The sequence below is a fragment of the Bicyclus anynana genome, chromosome 3 (assembly GCF_947172395.1).
Source record: "Bicyclus anynana chromosome 3, ilBicAnyn1.1, whole genome shotgun sequence".
NCBI classification, from domain to species: domain Eukaryota; kingdom Metazoa; phylum Arthropoda; class Insecta; order Lepidoptera; family Nymphalidae; genus Bicyclus; species Bicyclus anynana.
The window spans coordinates 10,955,096-10,973,502 of record NC_069085.1 but is presented as its reverse complement, the minus strand read 5'-3'; the positions used below and the strand labels follow the sequence as shown (position 1 = coordinate 10,973,502).

The following is an 18,407-nucleotide window of genomic DNA, read 5'->3' as shown; positions in this document are numbered from 1 at the left end:
TCTGCTTCGTAGGGTGGTCCCACTATGTGGAATCCGCTTTCTGACATAATCTCGTCCACTTTGCCCAATCTTGGGCATCCGACTTCTTAAGTTTATTGGTTCTCAAGACCGCGTGTACGATGTCGAGCAGCGCTCTGCGGACATCATGCAACGTGACCGTACCATCTGAGACGGGCTTCCTGCAGCTTATCTCCGATGTCCCGGACACTGAGCCTATTGCGTATGTGCTCGTTTCGTTGTCGGTCACAACGTGAGACGTTACACATCCATCGTAGCATTTTCATTTCTGTGACTCGGAGTTCCTGCACATGCCTCATTAGACCGGCCAAGTCTCACAACCGTACAGCGATACGGGTCGGATTACGGTTTTGTAGATAAGCCCCTTAAGCTTTAGCGATCACATTGAACACCAGTTAGGTCCCGTCATTTCGACTAAGCAGCAATTCTACGGGCCTTGACATCGTGATCAATAACCCCAGACTCGTATATGACCGACTCGAGGTATTTAAAGAATTCTGAGCGATGCGCTCTTTCCTCGCTGATTAATATACTCCGGGTCGGTCAATCTGGCGACTGTGTGTGACACTTTAACCACTACTATCAGATGTTAGACATAACAGTGCCTCGGCCTAGGACTCGAACTCGGTACTTCGTGAGACACATACAAACTACTTTACCAGCGAGACAGTCTATACAAACATAAAGTTCACATTTCAAGCGCTTTTAAAATGAGACTTTATATTATAGTACGAGATCCGGCATAAGAAAAATATACCCTCATCTGTTATTTATTCGAGATAAGAAATAAGTGATAGAAAATATTCAAATTTACACATTGCACATCGGTTACCTAGTTAAATTGCGGCCGAAGAGCATTAGATGCTTATTTTATTTTATTTTTATTTTTTTTTCATGTTATAAAAAACTAGTTTTGGTGTCGTTTAAATAACTATATGCACTTGAGAAAACACATACATTCACTTTAATTGACGGCCTCCGTGGCGCAGCGGCGTGCGCGGTGGATTTACAAGACGGAGGTCCTGGGTTCGATCCCCGACTGGGCCGATTGAGGTTTTCTTAATTGGTCCTGGTCTGGCTGGTGAGAGGCTTTCTCCATGGCTCGTCGCCATCCTACCGCCAAAGACGTACCGCCAAGCGATTTAGCGTTTCGATACGATGTCGTGTAGAAACTATAAGGGGTGTGGATTTTCACCCTCCTCCTAACAAATTTACCCGCTTCCTTCTTAGATTACTTACCATTAAGTGAGATTGTAGTCAAGAGCTAACTTGTAAACAATGGAAAAAAATATTTAAATACATTTAAATTCTTTATCTTTATTTAAAACTTTATCTTCAACATATAAAAAAGTGGTTATATAATATTTTGTATAAAACTAACTCTTTTACTTCCTCAATCAAATTGTTATAATCTTTGCTATAGGTAATCATTATACGTCGATTATGTGGTTAAAATGCGAATCTTTGTTTCCTTTAACTATAAATTACTTTGATCACATACTCGTAAATAGGTAAACTTATAAATACGTTTTGAGCAACGAGTAAGTAAAATCTCACAAATATGTTATGTATTACAATAGTAGTAGATGCCCGCGAATTCGTCTCCGAGGAGTTATTTTTTCTAATACGAAACTAATTTCAGTCATTTGGTCTCGAAAATTTTATACAAATCGGTCTTTTATTTTTTGACCGAAGCTTGATAATAAACCTTAGAAAGTGAGCCTGCACTCTTTAGATAAACTGTACGTTCAAAACATCTCATAGATTAGGTAGAGGTTTCAAGTTATTTGGGCATATTACTGGGTGATGTGCGGTCGATAAAAAGAAGGACAGACAGAAAAATAGAGAAAATCAAGAAATATTAACTCTTTTTTCAGTATCGATTTTATAATGCCCTCCAATGAAAAAACAACCCTTTTTACAACACAAAACTTTACGATTGGAATTTCAAAATTTTCGAATCAATTTTTTGATATATTCCTGATAGTAGATGTTCATAGATATAAGGGTCGATACGGAGTATAATTCTATGAGGTATATTGTACAAATATGTATTTATGTATACAGGATGTTTTGTAATTCATGGATAAAACGCAAATGGTAGATACACCACCTAATTATCAAAAACTAATTTGAATAGTTTTCCAAATATCGCTAGGGTGACCAAGTTATATTTTTTTTCGGATTTTTCAATTTTTTCTTTCTTGAATCACTTTTTTTTAGTGCTGGGGCTGTTGTAATTAAGATTTTAAAAATCATTTTTTTGTTAAATATTGCGGATTAAATTGTCAAGGTACTTTAATACTACTTTTATAAATAATGTTTTATTTGTTTTGTAGAAGAAGCTTTGAATGCTACAATTATTTTTCTTTCATTAAGATGACCCAATTTAAAAAAATGTACGGAGCTGAAGTGTACTATTATTTTTAAAACTTTTACACTTATCGAGGTTTATAAATTGGTATAAAACTTGTGTCTAATTTTTGTATTTAAAAAATATCTGAGGTGCAAGATAGAACAATTTAAAAAATCCGAAAAAAAAAAAAACTTGGTCACCCTAGCGATTTTTGGAAAAATATTCATATCAGTTTTAGATAATTAGGTGATGTATCTACTATTTGCGTATTATCCATTAATTACGGGACATCCTGTATTTATGTATGTATTTATATTTATTGATTTATATAGCACCTTTTTGTGTGTAATTATTATTGTTTGTTTCCATTAAAATTATAAAAATAAAACTAGTTGACTAGCCTGCGACTTCGTCCGCCCTAAAACCACCTCCTTAATCTGGTCCTATACGTAAGTAAGTATTTTAAAGGCCGGTAAATTGATGCGCTCTTTTCGGGAGTGAAAATTTTCAGAAAACTATAGTTTCAATTAACCTAATTTTCTAAATAGATCTCAAATTCCAAATACCTACTGTCGAATCTGTAATTTTTTAATTAAATTACTTAAAATAATTTTCAATACCTTGTCTTATTATTATTATCACACTAATATTGTAAAGGCGAAAGTTTGTGTGTAAGTGTGTATGTTTGTTCTCCCTTACTCTGCGGTTACTGAAGCGATTAGGGTGAAATTTAGAATAGAAATATATTTTACTCTGGATTAACACATAGGCTACTTTTCATCACGAAAAAGGCCATGGTTCCCGCTGGATATGTGAAAAACTAAATACCACGCGGACGAAGTCACGGGCGTTCGCTAGTAGTTCCATATATGGGAAGGTATAGGCTTTATGCCTCACAAGAACGAGGAATATAGGGGTTAGATCCACTACGGTGCGGTTCTTACCTTTTTTACATGAAATAGGCTGATGATCCCATGCGGCCATGATCTCACCCAATGGTTGGTTGGGCCATGATGGTAAGTGTAGCGCTATAAGGTATATTCAATCTTGTCTTAAGGATGTAAGAGTTAAGGACATGGAGAAAATTAAAGGTCCCGCAATAATAAAATTGTCGTAATTAGGACCAGGACATACGACTAAAGGTGCTAAAACCATGGAGAATTTTTATACAGTGCTGAGAAGGAAAACCTTTTGTATCGTAGAACCATATTTAAAGGTATCGGTGAAGGCTCCCCATATAAGCATCTTTGCCGCAATGTCTTTAAACTATGTGCTCTAGCCACTGCAACTTAGCTTTGCGAGTCATTGAGCTATATCAGTAACTTTGGTTCTGTGGACCTACTAATTTGGCTGATGTGATCACACAGACAGGTGGACTTCGAGCATTGCACCCGCTCCTTTGCCTTTTGAGTGCGCCTTCTTATGGATGCACATGGTTAGCTACCATATTTCGGATCCATATATCATCACTGAAATGAGAAATGGATGTCTCTCGCCAAGAATAGAGAGTACCTACTGGAAAAATGAAAAGTAGGCCTTCACAAAACGGGATCCATATCTCAAGAAGATAATTAACCATACTAACATTAGAAATAAAAATAAATAATTTAAACTAACACAAGTAACGAACATTTAAAATGTAAATCGAAGTGGAAATAGAAGGCTTCATTGTTATTATCTATTATTATATCATCACCGGCAACAAGCATCGTTCAAAGACTTTCTTTGTCTTTGGGCACGATTTTTTCTCAACGACGTCCAACTGAGTTGGATTCGGCAGTTTATTTTTTTCTCGAATTTACGATTAACTTACCGACATTATTGTGGCTACTCATGGGATGTTATAATAAAATAAAATGTCAATTCAATAGATATTGCTTTATTTAGTAGTAGTAGGTACTTATAGTCGCAAAAGGTTAAAACCTTTATGCACTTGAGCTACAACACGTATAAAATTATATCTTAATCACAATCACAGGAAGATATATCGTTTTTAGAAGAAAACACAAAAGTCAACAACAGTCTAAGAAGACTTATTACTAGAGTACACAACTATAATATCACGAGTAATTTCAATATTCAAAAATAAATCTACTTAAAACTCCAAGCAAGAGTTTCCTACACGCCTGCCTATACATATAATCTACGATATATACGAAAGTTCGATTACTAAAATAGTAACTAATTATTATAAATCTACTGTTACACTAAAATTCTCTATTTACTAATAAAATCTAATGAAATCTAAGTTATTACTAATTTACTAAATTCCTATTTAATGCTACACTTCCACCGGAGACATGAGTTAATCTTACTACCATTAAGGACTCTATAATATTCATAATATATTATAGTTATGACAGGAAAGGGATTTGACGACTAATTTCTTTGTAGATAAACTCGCGCCTCGGTTAAAAGCAAGCAATATTACTTATCTCTCCATCTATATACGTTTACGTACTCCGATTATTCATTAATCTAATAACAACGCGACATCGATAAGAATAAAGCTATACAACTAACACAAATATCACAATATCGCTACTTAGTACACGAATATAAAGATGAAGCAACAGCAACAGATTCATCTGCTACCTGCAGGTATGTTATGTAACATTAATTCGCGTATCCTGACACGCATGACTACATAATAATATTCGGCTACGATTTACAAAGTAATTCTTGTAATATATGACATAAATAAAGTAGGTAAATATATAGGTAGGTAGGAAATAAATTAGATAATTTGACATAGGAACAACCCACATGAAACTATACCTGGAGCACTGCTCCTCTTATCTTCTACATCCTAGCTGACGCCGCGCGGTTCCACCCGCGTGGTTCCCGTTCCCGTAGTAATACGGGGATAATATAAAGCTTATAGCCTTCCTCGATAAATGGGCTATCTAACACTGAAAGATTTTTTCAAAACGGACCACTTCATGAGATTAGCGCGTTCAATCAAACGCGCGACTGTCTTACGAATTTATGCCTTCTTCGACATTTTACAAGAACTATGTATTAGAGATACAAAGAATTTCTGTGCCTATAGGTTTTTATAGATAGTACGTCACAATATGGTACAATTTTGCATAGCATACCTAATACTCGTCACAGTATTAGGTATGCTAATCCAAAGTAAATAAAAGTAGTGGGAGGGCTAATCTACATCAATGGCAGGATTGGTGTAACTGGACATATGTCTGCGGTTCTTAAAATAGATATCCTGGATTTTCCAAAATTTACCGATTACTGTTTTCTAGTAATTCCAAATGAACAAAGTTCAAAAAAAAATTTCATCACATTAATATGATTAATATTTATATATAATTATTAATCATCATTTAGAAATATTTTGTCCAACAAAAAGTAATTAACTAATTAGATATTAAGTATTGCGGGTATACTTTCGTACTTTCTATTAATTATGAAATATGCATTACTTTAGGCAACAATTTCATTATTAGCCTCAATTACGTCACAAAAAACAAAGTACATTTACAAATACTTATCTATAGCACTCACTGTTGTTTGACAGTGTTTCAATGAAATTAAATTCCTATTTAACTTACCCATTAAATTAGAAAGACTTTATTAAAATAAACTAAAAACACGTAACACATATAACACTAACTTTACGCAAGGCTTCATCCTGGTAGACTTTGTTTTCCTACGATAAAAATTGCCATCATACATTACATGATTGTAGCTATATCTCTTTTTACAATTTCATAGAAATTAAGGAATCTAATTCAAAGATCACAGTTGTAAATCTAATAATAAATATTTTCTAAATAACGCAGATCCTCAAATAGGTATAAATACATGATCGTACGAATATGTATTCATTTTGACAATGGACCACGAGCCTGCAACAGCCAGCCATACCAAGCCTTTTTTGAAAGCTTATAATTATTTTGTCATATGTCATATCATACCATAAGTAAGTATGGTAGACAATAATGAAGTCTGGCCTGAGCCTGTAGCCATGTGGCACGCCGATTCTCTTTTTACAATCGCTAACGCTTCGAAAATAAAAAACTGAATGAGTATGACATTTACTATCGACAGGTCACGTGATTAAGTGTTGATCGGATCGACGTAGTTTGTAGAAAGAGAATCGACGTGCCACGTAGCTAATGTCTCTGTGGTGGCTTTGGAAGGTAGCCGGGGTCAAGGGCCCTAGACTTTCAACAATGCAAATATAAAACTTATTTATCTCGTTATAATATGAGAAATCATGTCCCTAATCGCCAGTCACTTACACAAAAATGTCGTTAAATATCAAACTAGCGGACTCTAGCGGTGGCCATGAAGCTAAGGGATTGGCGACTAGAGACGTAACACCTCATGATACCCCGTAGAATATATCAACAAATTACGTTTTATACTAATGAAATATGTCTGGCAATCACACGCTCTCTTTCCACAATTATACATAAGCAAATAATAACATACTTATAGTCAATGCAACTATAAATTGTATAAGTAATAAGAACTATGAATCCTTAGATATTTCTTCCATTTGTATTTTAAGACAGAAGTGGATGCTCTACATCTCCCTCAGCATGCACCTGTGAAGAGCGCGAAGCAACAGAAGCGTCGCCGTTCGCTAGTAACGTATCCCTGGTGTTCGCGTCGTAGTTTTCATTAACCTATAAGATAAAGTAACAATTTTACTACACATTACTCGTTTTTACACTACTATAATATCAATATGTAAGGTAAGACAAACATCGTCATCATTATCACCCCTACATTACATAGCATCATCACATTATCACTCTGCTACTGAGCTCACACGTGATCTCTAATCCTGCTTCCTACTAACATTATAAAGCGAAAGTTTGTATAGATATTTGTTTGGATGTTTGTTACTCTTTAACGCCGCAACTACTAAACCGATTTTGCTGAAATTTGGAATGGAAGTAGATTTTACTCTGGATTAACACATAGGCATACTTTTCATCCCGAAAAAAACCACGGTTCCCAAGGGATTTATGAAAAACTAAATTCCACGCTGACGAAGTCGCGGGCGTCCACTAGTATTTTATAAATATACAAGCGATCCGCCTTGACTTCACACGATGTTATCTATACTATTATTGAAGAGATAAAGAAGTTTGTGGTATTTTAGGGGGTAAGCTCTAGAGCTACTGAACTGATTTAGAAAATTCTTTTAGAAAGCTACTTTATTTAAGAGTGTCATGGGCTATATTTGGTATACGTTATGTTATACGTCCGTATTCGTACGGGAAGCGTCGGCTAGTTGTTAATATTCTTCGAAGACATAATATTTGAGGAAGACCTTACACTATTTTCAACTTTAAAATAAATATTCACGCTACACTACGATACACATACCTATTACATATAATGTTTACTTACGCGCTAGTTTAAGCGCATTATCTTTATTTCGGTGATTTAAAGTATGCGAAACAGATAACATTAAAATAATATTCAACAGGAAGCGGCATCTTCTTAATGTAGAATTGCGATAACAATCCGGGCCGCCTATCCGGATAGGGCGACCAAGACAAGTCGGCCTGTCCGGGTAGACTGTCCGGATCGAAACAGCCTGTTCTTCTTTTCAGGTTTTCCACAGCGGTCGCCGACTATGTAGCTAAAGTAAATAAACATGTACAACATCACATATATAGAAATGGTTAAAAAATATACATGTTGGTTGCTAACCTGCTAAAGAGCGCGTGACAATATTAATTATGCTGCCAACTTCGTTTTGCAAGTTACAATGTTGTAATGTAATCAAGTGTTTAGTTCGTCCAGTCATGGCCAGTACATTAATAATAGTTAAATTGTATATAAGATTCATTGGATCTATTTCATATAACACGAAAATTGCAAGCGGAAACTGGTAGAAAAATATTAACGACTATACTAGAAATGGAAGAAAAGCGAAATATTCAGTTTATAAGGTACAAGTTAAAATTTACCTTTCACCTCCCATAATTTGTTCATTTTAGTTTTTTACCCCATCGGGTATTTTCAAAATATTCGATTGTTCTACCCCACTATTATAACTACTTATGCTATGTAAGAACCATTACTGGAAAACCAGCTTTATAAATACACCGTAAAAAGCTTTTATAAAAACACCGTATCCTTAACGGTCTACTCATTTAAGTGCTACGGTGCTTTAGACAGATAAATATAACAATCAAACCTGTAACACCCGTCTTTTTGGGACGAATGTTAAAAACTAAAGACTTTTGACTTTTATGGGATTTTTTTTCTCTCTTTTGTCTCTGGTTTATTTTAATACTAGCCCGCGACTTCGTCCGCGTGAAATTCGATGTAAACTTTCAGCCCTCATTTCACCCCCTTCTATTAATATTTTGGCATGTTTTATACATATTATATAAAAAATAGTTCACTAATCATTAAACCCTTCAGGGGTAGAATTTTGAAAATCTTAAATAACGTTTTTTTAGTATTTTTCTGATACTTGTAGATACACTTGAAAAATGACGGACTTTCCATACAAACTTTCAACCCCTGTTTCACCCCTTTCTTATTTAATGGTATGTACTACCTTCCTTCGTATATATTCTACTTAACATAAAGTTGTCTGTAAGTAGATACACATCTAAATACATACATATTATTATTATAGTCGTATAATGAGTACAACAGTAAAATAAACAGAAGCGTCTTATTCAAGGTAGGTACCTATTAGATTCATCCAATCTAACCACATTTAGGTCGGGGTTGATTGTAATTAAATAATATTTGGATTATGTTAAGGGCATACATTGGTTTTATTGAGTTTATACAATCGTGTTATAATATAGGTTGCGTTCTAGTGAAGACTTTAAGAATTATTTTACTGCTTAGAAGTAAATGATTATTAGAAAAACGAGGATTTACAAGACTCAAACAATTGCAATAACAATGTTAGTTATTGCTATTGTTGTTTATTGGATTGTTTATTATATTATTCGATAACGAAAATTTCACTATGTATTACATCCGATCAGAGTGAGAATTCTTACAAACAAGGAGAAAATTCAAGTTTAGAGACATGATATACTCGTACTATAACGAAAAGTTATTTACTGAAACGCTACTTACGGCGGAGGTATCTGTTGGTGCAACAACCCCTTCACGTTTTCCCTGCAAGTAATACGTCATCAACTGTCCCTTGCCTTTGACAGCAACTAGACCTCTTTGCTCGAAGTAATATCCGAAATGTTGAAGGATCTGACAAGTTTCTTCAGTTACCTGCACACAAATATTCATAATGTTACTAAGAAAACCTTCTATATTATTACACCGTCTCTCGGTTGCATATGCCGTTTCCATTTCCAGAGTACGGGGATGTGACACTCACAAATAATGTGGCTTTCTATTGGTGAAAGAAATTTCAAAATCGGTTCAGTCGATTTAGAGATTACCCCTTACAACCTCACAAACTTTACCTCTTTAAAATATAAGTATAAATAAGATGTAGTAGTTTCGGAGATAAAGGGGGGAGGGCATGGTAAATTTTTCTCTCTTCTTGAATAATTTGGAAGCCACTATTTTAAAGTTATAAATGTCTAAAATCCTTGATCCATTCACTGCATACAGTTTGCAAAAGTTTTTGTTTTGAAACTTTCCATGTTTACATTTCATCTATTCCCTTCTGTATAAGGTCACAGGAATTGATATGTGTACTAAATTTCAACTTATTTGTTGGTTGGAGTAAAGGACTGAATAAATAAAAAAAATATTAAAAAGGATTCCGTTTTTGTACGTATGTGTATGGACGTTCGGAAAAAAGTAATGCTGTCCGCCTGTCGTGCAACGTAATAGTCTTCACACCTAAGCTTGCGCTTGATTGGGTAGAACATCATTCATTCATATCGATAGTAGAATGAAAAATAATAGGGGATTTTAAGCAAAAATCAATTAGGAATATACAAAGTTATATTGTTAAAAATTGCCATTCAAAATAATAGGTACATTGAAAATAAATTGTAACATGTTGAATTATTAAAAACCACCTCTAACGGTGTACTAGTGTATAAGTGTTGAACCTGACTCCCAACCAACTCTAACTTTATGTAAAATACGTAAGTAGTGAGTAAGTTTTAAGTATCTTCCACTGGTGTGTAACAACTATGCATACGCTACGAGTATACTCCATGATAATAAATAAATCGATTGCAATCTCACTGATGTTAAATTAAAATTTTAATTCATAAAATAATAAAATGTATTCGAGCTGATAATAATCGAACTCAGAATCTATTTGTCGCAAACCAAGGCAAACGGTGCCAGAAAGGTCGACAGTAGATGAGGTAGAAATCTGATATGTGTAAATATAAGTCCGATATCTGCAGCCATTTTGCATACGGCGATGATTCAGTCACTTACGAGTATATATTAGTATGCGGAATGTCCTATTTACGTCAGTTATATAAAACGTCAGTTGTTATAAACTGGAACAATGACGTAATGTGCTCTCCGAAATACATAAATTATGCGGCAAACTAGACCAACCCCTCTTGAGAATAAAACGAAAGCCTCTTGTGTGAGTATCATAGTATTCAAAATAATTTAATCAACAAGCCTCTTTTCATAAATAAAACAATCTTAACATTGTGTACAAAAATATTTCCGAGTAGGTATGATATAGGTATATCTACGTAAATCATTCATTAAAAAGTAAAAACCCATATTCGGCTTTCTCTTAAGCACGAGTCTCTCTCAGAATGAGAGAGACTCGTGCTTAAGAGAAAGAGGCTAACAATCCACCACGCTGGCCCAATGCGGATTGGCAGACTTCACACACGCAGAAAATTAAGAAAATTCTTTTCTGCACGTTTCCTTCGATGTTTTTCCTTCACCGTTTGAGACACGTGACATTTAATTTCTTAAAATGCACACAACTGAAAAGTTGGAAGTGCTTGCCCCGGACCGGATTTGAACCCGCATCCTCCAGAATCGATAGCAGAGATCATATCCACTGGGCTATCACGGCGTGATACCATACTAACTTATTTTTTATACCTGTATACAACCAGCTTTTCCAGTGCTCTCCATACGCGAAGCAACATTGACAGTATTCCCCCAGATATCGTAGTGCGGCTTGCGAGCTCCGATCACGCCGGCTGTGATGGGGCCGTGATTGACTCCCATTCGCAATACGAAGTGGTTGAATGACTGCTCGTTGATGGCTGCGAGCACTCTCTGCAACTCCAGCGCGAATTCCACAAGGCAGGCCAAGTGTGCCCAGCGAACCATAACTCCGTCTGAAGGCTGAAACATTAAAAATAATTAAAATATGTCATCCGGAACATTAACAATTTATTATGTGCATCAAACAACAGAAGTTCCATGAAGCAATGCAGTTTGTATTTACGTACTATGGTCTAAATCACCGTAGACCAAGTCGAGAATCTACAGAGTTCTTAGGCAATAATTTTATGACGCACCTGCATTTGTCGTGTGGGATTTAGGCCGGACGCAGCCATGTACGTAGAGCTTATTGTTTTTATTTTTATAATATCCTTACTGAATTTGGAGTCTTCTAACAACTGAAAAAAACAGAAGAGAAAGTTATAAAAAGCATTATTCACGTACCTACCAGCAGCGTAACTGCGAGGCGTGAGGCGAAGAATATGGAGACAAAAAGTCTATGCTACATTGTAATCTCTATGCCACGTTTCATGCAAATCATCATATAGATCTGGAGTTATAAAAACGACCAATTTTAAAATTCTTTCACCATTAGAGAGCTACATCTCCACAGAGTGAGCTAAGCTGAGTGAGCTATTAGCTATTATTTTATTCCCGGGTGAAACTGCGGGTATCTGCTAGTGTAAACGATAGATAAATAGTTATTAGGTATGTACTAAGTAACTACCTTAGTAGGTCATATCTAAAAGAGTTATCCATAGTGTTCGTAATAATATAGATACCTATACCTGTCTATTCGTAAGAATTGTATGACTTTCATTTAATGATTTTCGGTCTTAATTGATTGTCAATTTCATACCATTGATCAATCGGTGCATTTGTCGTGACGAATTTAACCTTGTTTAAGAACTTTAATAAGTGAATCATTTAAAAAGCTGACGTGTAACAATCTCCTTGTGAAAATATCACATTATTTACAACACTACGAATCAGTTCGGCGTATAAACATATTATTCTTTTTAGATCTACAAAGGCGGAAGGCTAAATTTACTGACGCTTGGAAATATGCCTTAAAACTCAAGTGGAAGTGGGCTATGCACGACTCGAGACTAACAGACGATGGTCATTAAAAAAACTACCGCTTGGCCAGGGCCAGTTAGTAAAGTAACATAAACAGAAGCTCTACATATATGATAAGAACGGTGTCAACTGGTGGAGGCATATTTATTATGTCCAATGATATATAGTTATATAAAATTGGAGTAAGATCTATTTACTACTACTAACACACGAAAATTAAAAACACATTACAAAATAAAAGTGATATCACACTTACGAGATCGAAGTCCGATATAACTTCGTTGAGAAATCGTAAACATTCTAGGCCTTGATTATTAACCGTCTCTTCCGAGTAAAACTCTGTAACAAGTTAAAATACACCGGAATTAGAAAAGACCGGTCGATCGTTTATCCATTACAGATGGTGCGAACGACTTTATTACTTTCCGGCTCGGCTTCTGCTGTAAATCGAGAAATGAAATACGCACACTTTTTATGATCGCACTCGTTTTTGATAGAATTTAGACGTTTGTTTAGCTACAATCCATCAAACACGGATTAATTGTTCGATGGATTTGACCTAAAGAGTTCAGTTACAAATAATCTCATAGTTTTACACATGTTCGAGACTTTATTACAGTAAGACTTTCTTTCTTTTTTATAGCAATAGTTGACGTAACAAGCGGATGTGCCAACAGTTCCATCAAAAAACCATTGCTAACTACAGAACGGCCATTTTTTGACGGCCTCCGTGGCGCAATGGGTTTACAAAACGGAGGTCCTGAGTTCGATCCCCGGCTGGACTGGTTGAGGTTTTCTTAACTTTTCCAGGTCTAGCTGGTGGGAGGCTTCGGCTGTGGCTAGTTACCACCTTACTGACAAAGTCATACCGCCAAGCGATTTAGCGTTCCAGTACGATGTCGTGTAGAAACTGGAAGGAGTGTGGAATTTCATCCTCCTCCTAACAAGTTAGCCCGCTTCCATCTAAGATTGCATCATCACTTACCATCAGGTGGGTTTGTAATCAAGGGCTAACTTGTAAAAAATGAAAAATAAAAAAAACAACAATTAACAAGGCATGAATACCTTTCGACTTGAGGCATAAGTATTGTACCTCCCTGTAATTACAGCGGCACCTTCAGACAGTCAAAATTAGCATGCTGAAGTACTTCCACGGACGAACTCTTCTACTAATAGCTCTACTATTCTCAATTTTAGGTAGTTGCGTTTAAGTTTAGTAGTTAAAATAATCGAGAACATTATTTTAATTCTCAATAGTTCCACGGTCAAGGGGCCAAACTGAACCGCGTGTTTGTGTTCTCAATTCTTGCCCGCTGGACTATTGTCGTAGGTACTGAGATTTTTGACTAGTTACAGGAGAAATATCGGTTATGGTAAAAAAATCATTGATAATATATATAAAATAGTTTATAGTACACCTGTGAAGTTGGGCATGGAAGCGAAGAGCACGCCCACTTCGGCGTAGCTCTGGCTGTAGAGGTCGCGGTGGTGGTGGCGCGCGCCCATGAAGTGGCGCGCCACGTGCGGCGGCAGCACGTTGTGCACGAGCGCCTGGTTGCGGCGGCGCAGGTCGCTGGCCTGCTCCGCCTGCGCGCGCATGCGCTCCCCGCGCGAGTGCCGCGCGCGCTCCAGGGACTCGCTCTGGGTAAACAGCGACTACTATAAAAACACGTGCCACGTGCGGCGGGAGCACGCTGTGGACGATCCCCTGGCAGCGGTGGCGTAGGTTGCTAGCCTGACGTCCACTGCAGGACCTATAGGCCTTTTGTAGGGACTTCCAAACATCACGCTACTGAGCCACCTGCATCCAACGAATCCCTGCGACTCGCTTGATGTCGTCAGTCCACCTGGTGGGGGGTCGACCAACACCGCGCTTACTAGTGCGGGGTCGCCATTCCAGCACTTTTGGTCCCCAACGTCCATCGGCTCTTCGAACTATGTGCCCCGCCCATTGCCACTTTAGCTTCGCAACTCGTTGAGCTATGATTTCTGATTCGATCACGCAGAGATACTCGTAACATAGCTCGTTTCATCGCCCGCTGTGTGACTCGGAGCCTTCTTATAAGGCCCATAGTTAGCGACCAAGCAAAGATACTATAAATATATTTGGCAGCAGAACGTTCTGCACGAGTGCCTAGTTGCGGCGGCACAGGTCGCTCGCCAGCGCGCTCATGTTGCGCTCACGTTCCCCACTGAGTACCACGTGCTCCAGGATTCGCTTTGAGTAAACAGCTATTATATACAACACGCACGCCGCTCATTGTTTCACCCAACTCTATACTCAATAGATATTAACATAGTAAAGACGGTGCATATTTGAAAAGAACATACAAAGATAATATTTTAAAGTGCGCAAGTATAGAACACTTTTTTATATTTTCTACTCTCTTACTTATCATGAGAAATCATGACATGTCGCCAGACGCTTAGCTTGGCAACCCTAACCTTAGAATATCATCTTTAATGGAGTTTTTGGAAGGCTTCAAACGACACTAGAGTACTGACGTCTGTGTATATTATTTCTTATATAATGCAGAGAAAATGTTGAAAAATTACATCTTGGATGGTTGCGTATGTAGACCTTTGAATCCTGATATCACCTAAAACCACTATCGTCCAAACTCCATAGTCGATTACTCACGGATATCACAGCTTAGGTGATTTATGTTTTGTGTGATTAGGTACCTAATACCTATAGTAGAGCCATGGCAAAGTTTTGGTGTTTGTACAACAAGGAAGATCTGGTTATAACGAGCTCTCGTTCTATTTATATAAATATCAACATCTGTGTGAGACTCACGTATCTGTTGTACAGCAGCACCGCTATCGCTATCATGAACAACATCAGTATGTGCCGCCCGGTGTGAAGCTGAGCCCTGGAAACAATTACCGTGTATTTACATATGAATATATACAATAATAATAAGAAATTAAATATGACGTGTCTCAAACGGTGAAAGAAAAACATTGTGAGGAAACCTGCATACCAGAGAATTTTCTTAATTCTCTGCGCGTGTGAAGTTTGCCAATGAGCATTGGGCCAGCGTGGTGGACTATTGGCCTAACCCATCTCATTCTGAGAGGAGAATCAAGCTCAGCAGTGAGCCGAAGATGGGTTGATAATGATGATGATGAATGATATACAATAGCCACTGCATGTATCTATTCCTTATTCTGAGTATACTATATATTTTACTATCATTATTATTATAGGAAAAAAAGAGCACACATCGTCATCGCTTTCCATAATGACTGAAGTCAAGCGCAAACCTATGAATAATACTTATAAATAAAATTAAAGTGTCAGTCTGTGATTTCAAAGTAACTGTGTTTCCACAAGTGCTTACGGTTATTTACATAATAAACAAGTTAATCTTTTTTTTTTAAGTTTTGTCCGCTTTTTTTCAGGAAAATTTTTGGAATTACTAGACCGACTTTACTGAGACTTTCACTGATAGATAGATAGATAGATAGAGGTTGTTGAAAAACATATACCTAGGGTACTCACATAGCCCTTGACTGCAATCTCACCTGATGCTTAGTGATTATGCAATCTAAGATGGTAGCGGGCTTACTTGTTAGGAGAAGGATGTAAATCCACAACCCTTTCGGTTTCTACACGACATCGTAACGGAACGCTTAAATTAGCATTACGCCTTTGCCGGTAGGGTGGTAACTAGCCACGTCCGATACCTCCCACCAACCAAAAAATTTGTGTCCACTCATAAAAAAAGGTAAAAAATTAAATAGGCTTTCGAAACGAACAGTATGTTGTAGAGATCCTCGTCGTAGTCGACAGTGCGGTTGTAGGGCTCGCGGAAGGGGTCGCGGTCGAGCGTGGGGCGCGAGGTCAGCAGCGCGGGGTACAGAGCGGCCGGCAGCGCGTGCGCCGCCGCCAGCGCGCCCAGCAGCGCGGCGCGCGCGCACCCGCCCAGCGGCGACACCCACAGCGCGCCGCACGCCGCGCCCGCGCCTATCTAAATATCATGCAACCAATTGTAATCATTTTTGTTATTCGTGTAAATAAAGGGCTTACAATCAAAATAATATTATAAGAAGGGCTACAGACCTTCAGTTTTAACTGTACAGTTTTATCTAATATTACAATCAAAACCATATCATAAATAAATAAATAAAACATTTATAATAAATACACGCCATAGGCAAGATACCCAATACGCTGGCGCTAGTACCCTTTTGAATGACAAGGCTAATCATTTAGGCCACATAAGCGCCAGCTCTTGGGTCACCTGACACATGGATAATTTGTCGAAACGGAATCAAAAATTATAATAATAAATTGTTAATATGGTTAAAACTGAAAAGGAAAAAGTATCAAAATACTTGGACCTTGCTCACGAACCGCCTTGTGGAATGTTGAGTCAATTATTAATGTTCCGATAGTTTTTTCTGACAATGGTCTTCTAAAAGCTTTGACGAACAAACCTTTGACCTTAAGAAGCTTTCGCTTAACTGTTGAATTAGTTCATGAATCACGTTTGCCAAACTTTCAATTAAGATAAACGACTACGATAGATAGGTCTTTTAATGTTAAGTTTTAATTAGAAAACACAACTTACATGGTAGTAATACGAGGGATGAATGCATCTGCGCGCTCCGTGCGGAGGTGTATCGTCTCTTATGCCACCTTCAGACAAGACTGTCTCGAAGTTGCCGCAAATTATCTGTTTAAAAAAACTTATTAATTAAATCACAAGAGAAGCGTATCTAAGAGAGCGTATATTTTTTTAAGAAAGCCAGTTATTCGCCCACGGTAATGTAGATTTTAGCTATAGTGCAGTCTCTATTTTAAAATGTTTAAAAGATTAAAACACTTTTTATAAAGTGATCAAATTCACAATTAATACTTTTTTTTATTTTTTACAAGTTGGTCCTTGACTACAATCTCACCTGAGTGATGGAGCAATCTAAGATGGAAGCGGGCTAACTTGTTAGGAGGAGGATGAAAATCAACACCCCTTTCGGTTTCTATACGACATCGTATCGGAACGTTAAATCGCTTGGCGGTAAATCCTCAATCGGATCCTCCGTCTTGTAAATCCACTGCGCATACCACTGCGCCACGGAGGCCGCCAAAAAAAAACGTCAAAAATACGTACCAGAGGAGCAATATTCGCTGCGACAAACATTGCTATGTTGAAAGTTCCACAAGTCAGTTTCCAATATGGGGACATGGCTTTTTTCTGAAACAAATGAATTATAAAAAGCTATAAAAACTTTTGTCCAAAATATACTTACTCCAAAAATTATTCCTCTAACTCCAAATTTTGTATCTGTACGATTATCTTCTGGTAATGTGAATTTCGGATAAAATAAACTAGCGATTATTCATGGTCGCAAATAATAACGCTTAATTGCCAGGATCCTTCACCTATACTTTTTGTTTTTACCTAATGACCTATTGCACTAATAAGAAAATGAAGTAATACGTAATAACTGCTTCTTTGACGCAGTGAGAGTCCGGACCAACGAACTTTCAGTGCATGAGTTCCTCAGTTCGAGCTATGAAATATTCAGCTCTTCCCATCAGCAGTCCGAAATTGGGAAATTGGTGTAGTTATAGCATCGTACCGAGTCCCATTATCATAATCTGAAATGACCGTTACAGGATTCCAATATTATCACCCTAAGCACCCGCATTGATAGGATAAGAGGGTGCCTCCATCTTAGCACTCTAACAGCCAACCTCGCCTGCCCGTGGTATCCTGCTGATTAACGATCAAGGCTCTGGCATCTGAACAATAGCGAGATAACCATTTCTTTAATACTATACCATTCTTGAATACAG

At 37.2% G+C, this 18,407-nt stretch overlaps 1 protein-coding gene across 2 annotated transcripts in view; it reads right to left on the bottom strand.

Annotated features, from left to right (window-relative positions):
• Positions 1-4,237: 4,237 nt before the first annotated feature.
• LOC112058553 (adenylate cyclase type 3) overlaps positions 4,238-18,407 on the bottom strand; it is a 28,509-nt gene continuing 14,339 nt past the window's right edge. For both annotated transcript variants that reach the window (XM_052891215.1, XM_052891214.1), the window contains exons 12-21: positions 17,719-17,802; positions 17,179-17,283; positions 16,364-16,575; positions 15,399-15,474; positions 14,017-14,239; positions 12,855-12,937; positions 11,815-11,916; positions 11,390-11,638; positions 9,467-9,616; positions 4,238-7,029 (exon numbers count right to left, since the gene is read on the bottom strand). In XM_052891215.1, coding sequence (XP_052747175.1) covers positions 6,907-7,029; positions 9,467-9,616; positions 11,390-11,638; positions 11,815-11,916; positions 12,855-12,937; positions 14,017-14,239; positions 15,399-15,474; positions 16,364-16,575; positions 17,179-17,283; positions 17,719-17,802 — 1,407 coding nt within the window. In that variant the 3' untranslated portion in view covers positions 4,238-6,906. The remainder of the gene's footprint in view (positions 7,030-9,466; positions 9,617-11,389; positions 11,639-11,814; positions 11,917-12,854; positions 12,938-14,016; positions 14,240-15,398; positions 15,475-16,363; positions 16,576-17,178; positions 17,284-17,718; positions 17,803-18,407) is intronic.